This window comes from Sminthopsis crassicaudata, chromosome 6 (genome assembly GCF_048593235.1).
Source record: "Sminthopsis crassicaudata isolate SCR6 chromosome 6, ASM4859323v1, whole genome shotgun sequence".
Classification (NCBI taxonomy): Eukaryota; Metazoa; Chordata; class Mammalia; order Dasyuromorphia; family Dasyuridae; genus Sminthopsis; species Sminthopsis crassicaudata.
In genome coordinates, this window is record NC_133622.1 from 206,393,432 (window position 1) to 206,406,776 (window position 13,345).

General features: G+C 37.8%; 1 protein-coding gene across 1 annotated transcript in view; it reads right to left on the bottom strand.

Annotated features, from left to right (window-relative positions):
• Positions 1-13,345, bottom strand: part of GALNT18 (polypeptide N-acetylgalactosaminyltransferase 18) — a 419,096-nt gene that overhangs the window by 127,652 nt on the left and 278,099 nt on the right. The window contains exon 4 of the mRNA XM_074275778.1: positions 1,405-1,588. Within this exon, the coding sequence (XP_074131879.1) occupies positions 1,405-1,588 (184 nt within the window). The remainder of the gene's footprint in view (positions 1-1,404; positions 1,589-13,345) is intronic.

Genomic DNA, 13,345 nt, shown 5'->3' on the forward strand with positions numbered 1-13,345 from the left:
GACCTACTCTGCTTATTTCTTCCTATTTCTCAATATAATGGAAAAAAAACTAAACAAGAAATCTGAATAAATGGGTTCAATTTTAGTTTTTAACAAGTACTTAACTATGTGGTCTTAGATAAGTCAGTGACTTTTTCCAAATCTCAGTCTACTCATTCACATAAAAATACTTCCACTTCTCACCTTACAGGTGATGAAGGATTTACTTTATAAGTGAACTCCATGCCTGGTATTTCCAGGAGGTAACTAGAACTATGGTGTATAGAATATTGGGCTTAGAATCAGGAGAACTTGAGTTCAAATCCCACCTCAAACACTTCCTAACTGTGCAACCCTGAGCAAGTCACTTAATCTCTAGACGTTCAACCTAAAAAATGAAAATACTGATAATACTTACCTCTCGGGATTGTTATGGTATTTGTAACAACAAAAAGTAGGCATTATATAAATGTCCCATATAATTGTGAACTGCTATAATATTTTTAATAATGGTAATAGCCATAACATTTATAATAATGGTAATAATAATTGACATTTATATGGCACTTTACAGTTTATGAAATGCTTTTTATATATATTATCTCTTTTAAACTTCACCACAGCCTTGTGGAGCAAGTACAATGGTCATGATTATTTCAGTTTTATAGATGACAGAACTGAAGCTCAGAGAGTGGAAGTAACTTTGCCCTAAGTCACATATCTGGTTATGGCAGGATTTGAACCCGTGTTTTCCTGGTTCTAAATCTAGCATGCTATCAATATAATCATCGTCCCAGGAGTACAGATTTGTAGATTTAGAAGCCATGTGCAGTCATCCAATGCTCTCATTCTAGAGATGAGGAAACCGAGGCCTGAGGTGAAATTATTTGCCTGTGTTCTAATTCATAGGTTAAAAGTTGCAGAAATGAGATTTGAACCTAATTCCAGAATTCAGTCCTGTTTCCACTGGATCATTCTGCTTCCTTTTAATATTAACTTTCTGTTTGGTGAAATGTAGGGATAGTTAGAAACTCCAAATTTAGGAGACCCAGTGTTTATAATAAATATAATATAATAAATATAATTAATATAATATAATATAATATAATATAATATAATATAATATAATATAATATAATATAATATAAAACATAAATTTTTTTTCTATAAGGGCTTAGTGTGTTTTATTCACTCCAGCAAATGTAATCCTTTCTCTAGCAAAATGGGATCCCGATACAGACATTCACAATGTCCTTGAGCAATCACTATTCAACCACTTTATTGGCTAAGCAAGGGAACAATCTCCAGCTATTGTTCCCCAAGGTGGGAGGAAAGGGTTGGGAAAGATCAGAGTTCAAGCCAATGGCACCTTCAAGATCCTTTCACAGACAGCCCCAGAGAGATGACAGAAGTCTCAGCACCTACCAGCCTACATTGAACTCCACATGGGCGTCAAAAAGGGCGACCACTGGAGCTGTGGCTGCTCGCCAGCCGCTTACTCGGGAACGGATCAGCCCCTCTTGTTTGCTATGTCGGACCACCTTAATGAAGCCGGGCTTGTGAGCATTCACCTTGTCCACGTAGTCTTTCAGCTTCTCCTTGAGTTCTTCTGTTGCAAAGGAAATGAACGGGATGTCAGAAAGAAGTGGTAAAAAGGAAGAATTTCCCCCAAATCTCCAGCTGAACACAAAAGATCCCAAAGAGTAGAACAGGCATGGAAAACACAAAGTCAACTTTTCATCTACGTTCAAGTATGTGACCCTACACATTTCACAGATGAGAATTAAGCTGATAAATAAGCAACTAGTGGTTGATGTCCTTGCGTAATTGCTGGCTGGAACAGTTTTTCCCCTTCTGTCTACCTCTCACACTCAATCCTATTTTGAGCTTTAAAAAACATCAAAATTGCTTTAATGAATACCCACTCTGAGAACCTATTAAATAGGATCTTTTTTGGGATCAAAGTGACAAATCAGGGAAACCTGGAACCAAAGACTTAAGAAATGGATAGGTAATGTCAACAGCTGCTTTCTCTTTTCTAGGAGATAGTTGTGGTAGAGTACCTGCTCAGGTTCTTTTGATTACAGCCTCAGCTTGTACTTCATTACATGAAAAAGAATATTTTATGTTCCTTGATCACACACATTTGGAAGGATGAGGGAAAATAGATGAACACCCAAAGAAAGAAAGAAAAATAAAAGTATTTATGAAGCACTATGTGCTAGACATTGTACTGATCTCTAGAAATACAGACAAGATAATCCATACCCTCAAGGAAAGTTGGAAAGTGATATGAGAGGAGGGATGCATGAACAACTGAGTTTGTCCTGATTGTCAGGCATTGGCTTGATGATGAAGCATGAGAAAATTTATCCTAACATCTAAAACATGACATAAATGGGTTATTATTATATTATTATTATTAATATATATTATCATGTTAATATTAATTATATTAATATAATATATTATAATAATTAATAATAATATAGTATATATTATATGAACACAATCATATACTTTTTAATACCCATATAGAGAGTGACCACAAGAGTTTTTCTGGACCTATTTTGTTATTCATTCATTCATATATTGATTCAATCAACCAACCAACAAACACTGACTAAGTGCTTTGTTCTCTCTAGAGTATTATTCTAGGTACTGAGAGAGATAAATCAGTACCTATTCTCTTGCATCTTACAGTCTAGAGGTAGTATAAAGTCCTGCACAATGTTACACAAAAAGTCAACAGAAAGCAATAAGAAAGCATTGGTGAGAGGCTTTAAAAAAGGAAAGCTTTTTTTTTTTTTTTTATCATTTCAAAGGTTTGCTTATTGCATATTTTCTTTTTGTAAAAGATGGTGGGTTTAGAGGACAAAATCCACAAGAAAAAGGGACAAAGAATAAGAGAGAGAAGGACTCTTCCTTTAAGAAAAGGTCTCAGGTATGGATTGAGCTACTCAAAAAATGGATAGAGATAAAGAGTCTATATGCTCTGTGCCTTTGGGCTAGTTATATCAGGTGACATGAAGTATAATAGAATGCTTACCAAACATAAGCTTAAGATTCAATCCCCATAGAGTTTACTTTAGTCCACAGCATGCTCCACTCTGATTATCAACCACAGGCTGACTCCCAGACTCCAGCCAGCTTCTTCTCAAATATAATCCAAGATTACCTACACATCAGAGTATATCAAATCCTTCCCCATTCCTAGAAAAAATAGCGCCCAGCATGTATCTGATTGTCAGTGGGTAAAAATCACTGTCCAAATAAAAAGAAGTTGGAATTGGGACTTTAATTTGGGGGATGTCTTTGTTAATCTCAATTTAATGTATTCACTGCTGATAGGATCTGTATTGCTTAAGAAATGTCAGAATCCGAGTATATTAGAAGTACAACAACCTCAGAGAAGATCCAGCCAACCTTTACCTAAGACATTAGTCAACAACATCCTTTAATTAAAAGACCCTAGGTAGTTGAATTAAAAACCTATCTTTGTTGTTCAGTTGTTTTTCAGTTAGTCGTCTGACTCTTCATGATCTCATTTGTGGTTTTCTTGGCAAAAACTGACCTGGTTTGTCATTTCCTTCTCCAGCTCATTTTACAGATGAGAAAACTGAGGCAAACAGGGTGAAGTGATTTGCAGGGTCACAGAGCTAATAGATGTCTGCGATTGTATTTGAACTCATGAAGATGAGTCTTCCTGACTCCAGGACTTTAATTTATGCATATCTACTGAATTAATTACAATATAGACCTATTTGATAAAAATCATTAGTGTAACTGACTTCATAGAATGATGGACTTAAAGTTAGGGAGACCTTGATTCAAATCTCACCTCTGTCAATTATTAGTTTTGTGATTTTGGGGCAAATCACTTCACTCTTCTGGATTCTTGGTAGGACTGATCTACAAAGCCTGTGATGGTGAAAGGAGTTTCCAAGTTGGAAAGTTCCCGCCTTTAAAGCACTCCAATTCTACTAAATGATGTAAATGGTGGTCCACCACATAACACTGTTAAATAGGATACAAAGCAGAGAATGATGGGGGGCAAAAGAGAAATCTAAACAATGTGTTATAGGAATATATTTAGGAGAAAATATTCATCTGAGAAGATCAGGGAAAGCTAAAGAGAGAAGATGGCACCAGAACTGAATATTGAAGGAAGAGAAAGATTTTTAAAAAGTAGAATTGAAAAGGAATATTGAGGATGGTCTTGATAAATGCATGGTAAGGGGAGACGGCTTGATGAGTGAAGAAAATGGCTATTATCTAGACAGACTGAACTGTAGAGCACCGCTATTGCTTTAGCATCTCCCCTGAGCCAACACTTGGGTATGATGGAAAGAATATTACCCTGGGGAATCAGAATATCTCAGTTCAATTCTCACCTTATCTACCAGTCGTGTGACTTTGGGCAGGCCAGTTTCCTCTTCTGTGAGATGAAAAGTTTGCCCTCTAAGGTGCTCTGCATTAAAACTTAGGCTTTTTTTAAACAGCTTTTATTCTGAACCCAAATCTGCCTGCTGGTAACTTCTCCCTATTAATGCTAGTTATTACTAGAATTCTCATTCTGCATTACAGGAGTCATTTGGCTTGAATGCTTCTGAAGTCCCATTATATTAGGTAAAAATCTCTGCCTTGCTGACTGTTTCAACCAATTTCAAGGCATCTGATTTCCTGATTCAAATGAAGAGATGCTGATGCAACTCGGTTTATCTCTTGAGTCTCACACGCCATGCTCTTTCCAGACCACAGTCCATCAGAAGATGGGCATTGGGCAGAATCACCTCCAACTCACATCTCTTTCAGAGGAAGCTACAAAGGGCACAGACATAGCCCAACTGTGAGTCTTTCTAATTCCAAACAGAATGGAGGAATGAGGTTCCTGCAGACTTGCCATACATTTGCTTCATCTCCAGAATTAGCATCTCCGACCTTGTGCACAAAAGAAATGATCTGCAAATAGATGCTATTTATTAGCCGAGTCTTTGCTATTTCCCAGGCAGCTGTGCTGCTATATTTGCAAAACTGACTTTCCAGCCAGACCTACCAGAGGAACTGATTGAGGCTACTTATGTTCTCCTTCACACTCGTGGGCTAGTAACTGGTCATTATACTGGAAGGAAATGATCTTAGCTGAAGTGCAAGGATCTATTGCAAAAGGCATCAGTGCACCTTAACAAAAGGGAAAGTTAGAAAAACTTTACCAACCTGTAACATGTCTGTAGCACTCAAGCCGACAAAATGACACGGTTAACAGGCTATGGAAAGTGGCTCAGTTTGTGAGGCACCCCTGGGAAATTAGTCAGAAAATTAAGCCGCAGTGAGGCAGGTGTTGAGATGATAGAGTTGAACGAATTGAAGTCTGAAGTCCTAAGTCCTATTACTTCTCTTAATTAATGAATATAGTCATTCCTCCCCCTCCTTATTGGCTCCCCCTCTCCTCCTCAAAAGAAAACCCCATTGACAATAGATTCATGAGAAGCAAAGGGAAGGGGAGGGGATATGAGGAATAAATCAGGAGATGGTTTTGATCTTTTTGAGATAAGTTATTTCAAATTACCTTAGGAGCCAAGGAAGATGAGAAAAAGTGTCTCATAAAAGTTAAGTACGCAAGATGAGTCAAATGCAAAACCAAATTAAACTGTAAAACTTAAATGTACAAAGTCATCATTGCATCTAAACTGTAAATGACAACTGATTTGTGCCTGTTCACCGCTCAATTTGGTAGGAGGTGTGAAAATGGCACAAGAGGGGACTTTTTTTAAACTAGGAAGTGTGGAAATGGCACAAGAGAGACATTTTGTAACAAAGTCATGGAAAGGAAAATGTGCATCTGAATTTATGGAGAATTGGAATAATTTACTGGCTAATCTTGACTTTAATCAAGGTGAGCTACTTGCTGCTCAGTCCTGAAGAGTGTACTCTCTAAAACAGGATTTAAAATGGTATTACCTTGCATAACTTGAAATTGTTCATAATTACTGGTCTCTAATAATACAAATTAAAAGATTAAAGATGCTGCAAAATCTTAATTATTTTTCTGAGAATAAACATGAACCAGACTTATCACTGTATGACCTAAAAGCTACTTATACAAAGGAAACACTTGGAAAGAAGGCAAACCTAAACTAACCTCTATCCCAGTGAGAATTAATCCAACCGTCTATTTTTGTTTTTTAAAGTCATTCCAATAAGGCTCTCAATGAGCTGTATGGTTCCCTATTCTTATGGGTTCATTCTCTCATTGATTCTGCTTTTTATAAATTACAAGTAACCATGTTTTCATGATTTGTGGCCTTCTTTTGAAGCATTTTAACAATAAAGTTGATTTTGGATGGTCCTAAAGAGTTTTCCTAACTTGGACGGGTTCCATCTAGGAAGCTCTTTGGGACAAGTTTCTAAATATAAAGCATAGATTATGGGATGTACAATAATCATTTCTCCAATATATTACTATTATTTACATTCTGAGACAAAGGTAGTCCTTAAGAGCTCAGATAGACTAAGATCTCATCAATGAAGTTATTCATTCCTATGACACCTATTGAAACCCTTCCAGGCCTGGCCATTCTGCAAAACTTTTACAGGATCATAGATTTAGAGCTGGGGGGAACTTCTCAGCTACCCACCTCAGCCTTCTCATTTTACCCATAAGAACACTGAGGTGTAAAAAAGTGACGCGACGTGCAGAGAGTGATAGAGTCCGGACTGGAATATAAATCCATTACCATGATGTCTCATGTCCATGCCCTCAAAGTTCACCATAGGGGAGTCATTTAACATTTGGGGGATTTCCTCACTTTCTCTTGATATTACAGAAATAACAATAGAGGAAGTGAATTATCCTTTGCCCACTTTCTTGGATCAAACATTTCTTGATATTTTCTCTCTGGTTTTCCTCTGTCCTTCCTTCTTTATAATCTATGCAATCTTCTCACAGTCCCCCACAAGCCTCCCTGGACCTCTGGACAATGCTCACTCTCAAGTCTTCAGAAACAACTCATGAAACACAGACAAGTGTTGTTATCTCCATTTAACAGATGAGGAAATTGAGATTATGGAACTTGCCCTAAGTGATGAACCAGTAAGTGGTAAGAATCAAAACAAAAGCCAATTTCTGCCAACTCTTCATTCATGCTCCTTATGGACACAATACTTAAAAAACAGTTCATGGGGCAGCCCTGAAGTCAGGAGGATCCGAGTTCAAATGTGATCTAAGACACTTAACACTTCCTAGCTGTGTGACCCTGGACAAGTCACTTAACTCCAATTGTCTCACCAAAAATAAATAAATTAATTAATTTAAAAAAAAAAAAACACAAAACAAAACAAAAACAGATATGCACACTTCTATTTCTGCATATTTTCGTAATTCTCTTGGTTATATTAAGATGATTGTTTTGGAGTGTTGGTAAACTACAGGAGTCCCAGTCAGGGAAACACTCAGCAATGTGTCTCCATGTATCTAATACTGAGACCCACCAGACCACCAAGAGTTAAAGACATCATATACTCTCCAAAAGGCCTTCCTTCCTACCCCAACGCTGCTCTGCTGTGACAGACTGTGATGGAGTCTGCACCATTCCCCACCCCAGGGCAGCCAGGACTCCTTCCAGCCCCTCCTGCACTGGATCTGAATCTGATTGGCAGATGTGAAGAAATCTGTTTCAGCTGCTTGACGGTCCTAAGCCTTGTTAGGCCCTAAGTACCTCAGGGGCTGGAACTTGGCTACGGGTCTGGCACATTTCAGTTACCATAATGTACATCCACAGCTTTTCTTTTTATTCAATGACAATGTCAGAAACAGGGCTGCCTTATGCGGCTGGGGACCGAGTACCAGCCTTCTGAGAACTTGGCTGGGGGAGACAAGTCGGGCAGCTGGACAGATGCTTCATCCACTTAATTAATGTGGGCCAAAAAAGGACTTTTCTTCTCCTCAGAACACTTGGACAACCTATGTCAAGGGACTCGGCAATGAGGGCACAAGCTGGGAAGACATGTCCCGGCCATTTGCTACTCAAGTAAATTTAGAGATTTAACATATCTGAATAGGGGAGGACAATATAGAGCCCAAGGGAGAAAATGGCAAATAAGAGGAGCACAGAATTATTGAGTTAGAACTCATGAAGTCTTCCACCTGAGGGAGGCTGCTCTAGGTGAGGGTCTGCTCTTCTCTGTTCTACCTCCCTTTTTTCTTTCCCTGTGATCACATCACTCTGATCCTGCCAGCTCAGGCCTCCACCAGCACTTTTCTCAGGGATAAGTCTTTACATCTCTCCTGGGATACTTCTGTGGATGCAAGCAGCATCTACACAGAACAAAGAAAGAGAAATAAGACACATATTGAATTATTAGGGTGAAGTGATCCATATAGCCAAATTAAAGGCAAGGGGGGAAAATACACCTAAAGGTGCTTGACTTAAGAATCAGGAAGAAAGGTAAACTCAAATCCCACTTCTGGAACTCCCTAGCTGTCACTTAACATTTCTAAACCTCAGTTTCCTCAGTTAGGCATCCTTTCTCCAAAAAAAGTGATTTAAGTGTAGAAAATCTTCACTAAGGGTTAAGCAGAAGTTACAGAATAGGTTAAGATTCTGAAACTGAACAAGTACAAGTCTGGTTTATTTTTCAGGTTTATACAGATAATGAAGAAGTAGCTAGGGGTAAAGAGGAGGAAGCTTGTCTCAGGATCTAGAGAGGGAAAGAAGCTGAAGAAAGAAAAGAAAAGGCTCCCTTTGCAGCATCCAACACTGATCATCACCCTCTCTGAGTTTTTTGGGGGATAAGAGTTCTACCCATTCAACTCAGCCTTGCCTAAAAGCTCCTTCTCAGTCTCTTCTGCTGGACCATCATTCCTGTCTTGCTCCTTATCTGTAGGTATTCCTCCAGAACAGATCAGGAGGCTGTTCTAAGTTCCATTATCTTCATTGTCTATACTCTCAGTAATCTTATTACTTTCCCTGGGTTCAATGATCATCTCTCTACTGATGACTCTCAGGTCTATATATTCAGCTCTAATCTCTCTTAAATGCCAATTCCCCTCCTCACCATCTATCTATTGGACATTTTAAAGTGGATGTTCCATAGGATTTCCATCTCAACATGACTGAAATAGAACCTGTTGTTCCATTTTTCTTTTTAAAATAATTCACCATCTTTCCTCCAAACCCACCCTATTCTAAACTTCCTATTTTTGCTGAGAGTATCACCATCTTTTTAGGTACCCAGATTTACCATCTCATAAATAGTCACAACTATTCTCTTCCTCGCCTTGCCTCCATCCATCCAATCAGCTGCCTAATCTTGTCCTTTCCATATCCATGACATCTCTTGCTGATTCTCCACTTTTCTCTGCTCCTATGACCACTACTCTAGTTTGGAATCTCACCACTCTCCCTGAACTATTACAATAACCTCCTAATTAGTCTTCCTGCTTTGAGGCTCTCTTCTTTCCAATCTAGCCAGTCAGCCAATGTTTACTAAGTATTGACCAGGCACTGTGCAAAATATAAGGAGTACAAAGAAAGGTAAATAAATCACCATCACAATTCTTGCTCTTAAGAAGCTCATATTCTAAGGTTGAGTCTAACAGTCTTGCTTTGTGATGCTGGAACTGAGGGATGCAAGGAATTCACTAACGGTTATGCTGGTAGTAAGGAGAGTCAGGATTTGAACTTTTTGCTCTCTCCATCCCACTGTATTACCAAATTAATGCTCCGATTTTGACATGGGTGTCTTCTTAATCAACATTTATAAAAGCAGCACACAGCAAAACAAAAACAAAAAGGTTCTCCTTACCTCCCTTTCTATCAAATCGTATAAATCTTCCCAAGTTTATATAATTCCTCATTTCCATTTTTTTTCTTATAGAATCCATCTACCACTTTTGGTTTACAACTACCTTGTTTAGTAGATGTTTATTGAGTTAAATTGGAGGTCAGAAGAAATAATACAAGGACACTCTCAGGGTATCTCTGATGAACCTTGGAATAATGGGAGACACTAGCACAATATTACCCATCACAGCATGTATGCATCAGAAAATTCTATCCCAGGAGCAAAGCATAATTATGTAGTTCAAAAGAAATGAGAAATGCTCAGATTTAGAGACATCTCCCAAATGGTTCCATCCAAACTTGTATTGGTTTAATTAGCCACAGTCAGTCACACTGCACATTGACCTCAATATAATGTCATTTTGGTCCTCTTCAACATGAAGGACAACAACCAATCATTGAGTTAAAGTGAATTGGCCATTTAAGTGGATTAAGAGCTCATCAAAATGAGTCAATAGTTTGGTGTGGTGGCCAACAAATAGACACATTTTCAATCAGTATTAAGAGAGCGATCCCCAGGATTGGAGAGAAGAGTACTAGTATATGAGGTCCACCTGTGAAGTCTCAGGTTCACAGCTAGGTATCATATTTTAGGAAATACACTGACACTAGAGAGTATTCAAGCATCAGTGACCAAGATGGTGAAGGTGAAACCTGTGAGAATCATGTGGAAAAACCGACAATGTTTATCTTGGAGAAAAGAAAATGCAATTGTCTTCTTCAATCATTTAAAAGATTGTCATCTGGAAAAGAGACTAGACTTATTTTGTTTGGATGCAGAGGGAAGAAGTAGGAACAATGGAAGCAAGAATCACAGAAGTCAATTTAGGCATAATGTCACGTGTGGAGTGGTCAAAAATCATGGTGGAAGGGCTCATTACATAAGGATTTCTTTTATCCTCCCCCCACTTCAGGCTGTATGAACACTTGGACATGTTTTAAGGGATCCATTTTCAGAACTGGACATCCAGAATTACAGATGGGGCAACTCTTCCCACTCAGAATTCAATGATTCAGGAAACTGAGATGAAAGATATGTTTCATTTTCCTTCCTGAGCCTCTGGTGGCAGGTTCTGAGGCACAGAGGTTATGGCCTACATCACAAAGTTTCTCTCACATCCCCTCTTTGGCTGCTTTTTGGAAATTAAGCAGACAAGTTAGATTGAAGTATCACCTTCAGAAGTAAGACTGCTGCAGTGCTTGAATTAAGTTGCTCATTGTCACAGGCACCTGGGGGAAATTAATAGGGCTTTATTGTGGTAAAAGATACTTGAACTGTACACTCCTGGTTTAAGTTTTCCAGGTATTTGATGAAACATGAATGTAGGGAGCCATAATGCCCAAGGAAGGGAATTTCTCGGTAATTGCTATTTTTCTCTTTCTTTTTTTGTTTTGTCTTTTATTCCTTTTTTAAAAGTTTATTTATTTTAATACACATTGTTTTATGAAATGTGTTGGGAGAGAAAAATCAGAATAAAAGGGAAAAACCAAGGGAGATATTTTTAAAAACCAGAAAAAGAAGTGAACATAGCATATGTTGATTTACATTAGGTTTCCTTAGTTCTTTTACTGGATGCAGATAAAATTTTCTGTCCAAAGTCTATTGACATTGCTTTAGATCACTGAACCTCTGAGAATAACCAAGTCTTTCATAATTGATCATTGCACATTCTTGCTGTTATCACGTACAATGTATTCCTAGTTCTGCTTGTTTCACTCAGACCTTTCGATACTCAGCCCATTCATCATTTTTTATAGAACAATAATATTCCATTACCTTCATATGCCACAACTTGTTCATCCATTCGCCAAATGATGGACTTCTGCTCCTTTTACAATTCTTTGCTATCACTATTTCTCTTGTTCGAAAAGATAATAGGAATGTGGCCTTTTGGAATAAGAACTGGAGGAGCCTTTGGAAATCATCTAGTTAGCATTGTCATTTTCCAGGTAGGAAATGGAGGGCAGAAGCAGGGAGGAAACAGACTAAAGATGCAAAATGAGATCCATATTTTTTGAACATGGTCAATATGGGAATTTCGTTTATTTGATTATTTGGTCTTCTTTTAATGTTAGTACCTTCTCTCTGATGATTATCTCCAATTTATCTTGTGTAGAGCTTATTAGTATCTAGTTATTTGCCTGGCATTGCCAATATTAGACTGGGAACAAGCCTATTTTAGGGATATTATTACTTTGCATCATTTTCATTCAGTACAATGCCAGTACATTGTACATACTTCATAAGAACTTGCTGACTGATTATATTTATGACAAGGATTTTCTTTTTCTTTTTTGAGGGGGAATAGATGGAAGTGGAAAAATACTTGATCATTAAAAAAATAAAATTCAATATAGTTTAATAATTAATTATTAAAATAGTATCACTTAACTTTGAAGAGCAAGATGGGTTGTCTCAAAGTTTTGGATTCTTTTTTTTTTTTTAATATAAGCTCCCTGAAAGTAGGGAAGATTTTTGTTTAATTTCATTTTGGTGTGCTTAAATTTCTTTTCCCCTAAATGAACAGTCCTCAGCACAGTGATTTGCACATAATAAGCAAATAATAAATGCTTGTTGATTCTTTTTTGAATAGGAGAGATGGTCAGGCAGCATAATTCATATAGGGATAGCAAGATTTCCATGGTTGTCACTGCAAATAAACCTGCATCATAGGGACAAGACTCAGGTGAAGCTTGAATGAATCATTGCTAATAAGTTTGAAATCAGCAGGCAGGCTGCCAACATGTCCTTCAAACCAGTCCCTTGGGGAATATTCATTCTGTGGACCTTTTTTTTCCTATGGATCCTGTTTTGGGGATATTTATCACCTTCTCTGGGGACCATTTCCTTCAAAAAACGTAAATTATTCCTGCATAATTGCTGGCCCATGGGAGGCATTTCCCTTCAGATCCACCCAAATTTTCAAGCTAATGAAGCAAAGTTTAGCAAAAGAAGATGGGAAAAAAAGCCCATCTTGGAGAAGAGCAAATAAGTGACTGATCTAAAGTCACACAAGTAAGGCAAGTGTCAAAGGCAGGATTTAAATGCATCAGTCCTTCACAGCAGGGTCAGTCTTTTTATCTGACCCCAAGTCTAGAGTTTTTCTAGCTTTTCTATGGAGTAGAAACTATTTAATGCAGATCTAAGGAGATTAAATTTAATCCTTTTGGCAGGGAGGTGTCCCAGAGTCTTTCTAGTAAAATGAGTAAAAATAACAACCACCACCACCACCACAGCTAACATTTATATAGTGCTCACTATGTACCAGACAATGTGCATTTTAAAATTATCTTGTTTACTCATCACAACCCTGAGAGGCAAGTACTATTATTATCCTCACTTTATAGATGAGAAAACTGAGGCAAACAGAGATTAAATAACTTTCCAAGTTAGTCTGTCACAGGAATGGGATTTGAATTCAAGACTTCTGAGCTCTTCACATACTATATTTCATTACCAATGGGGTACAAAGAGTAAGGAAAACTAGTCCTAGAATAAAGAATGTGAAATAAGACAGGCC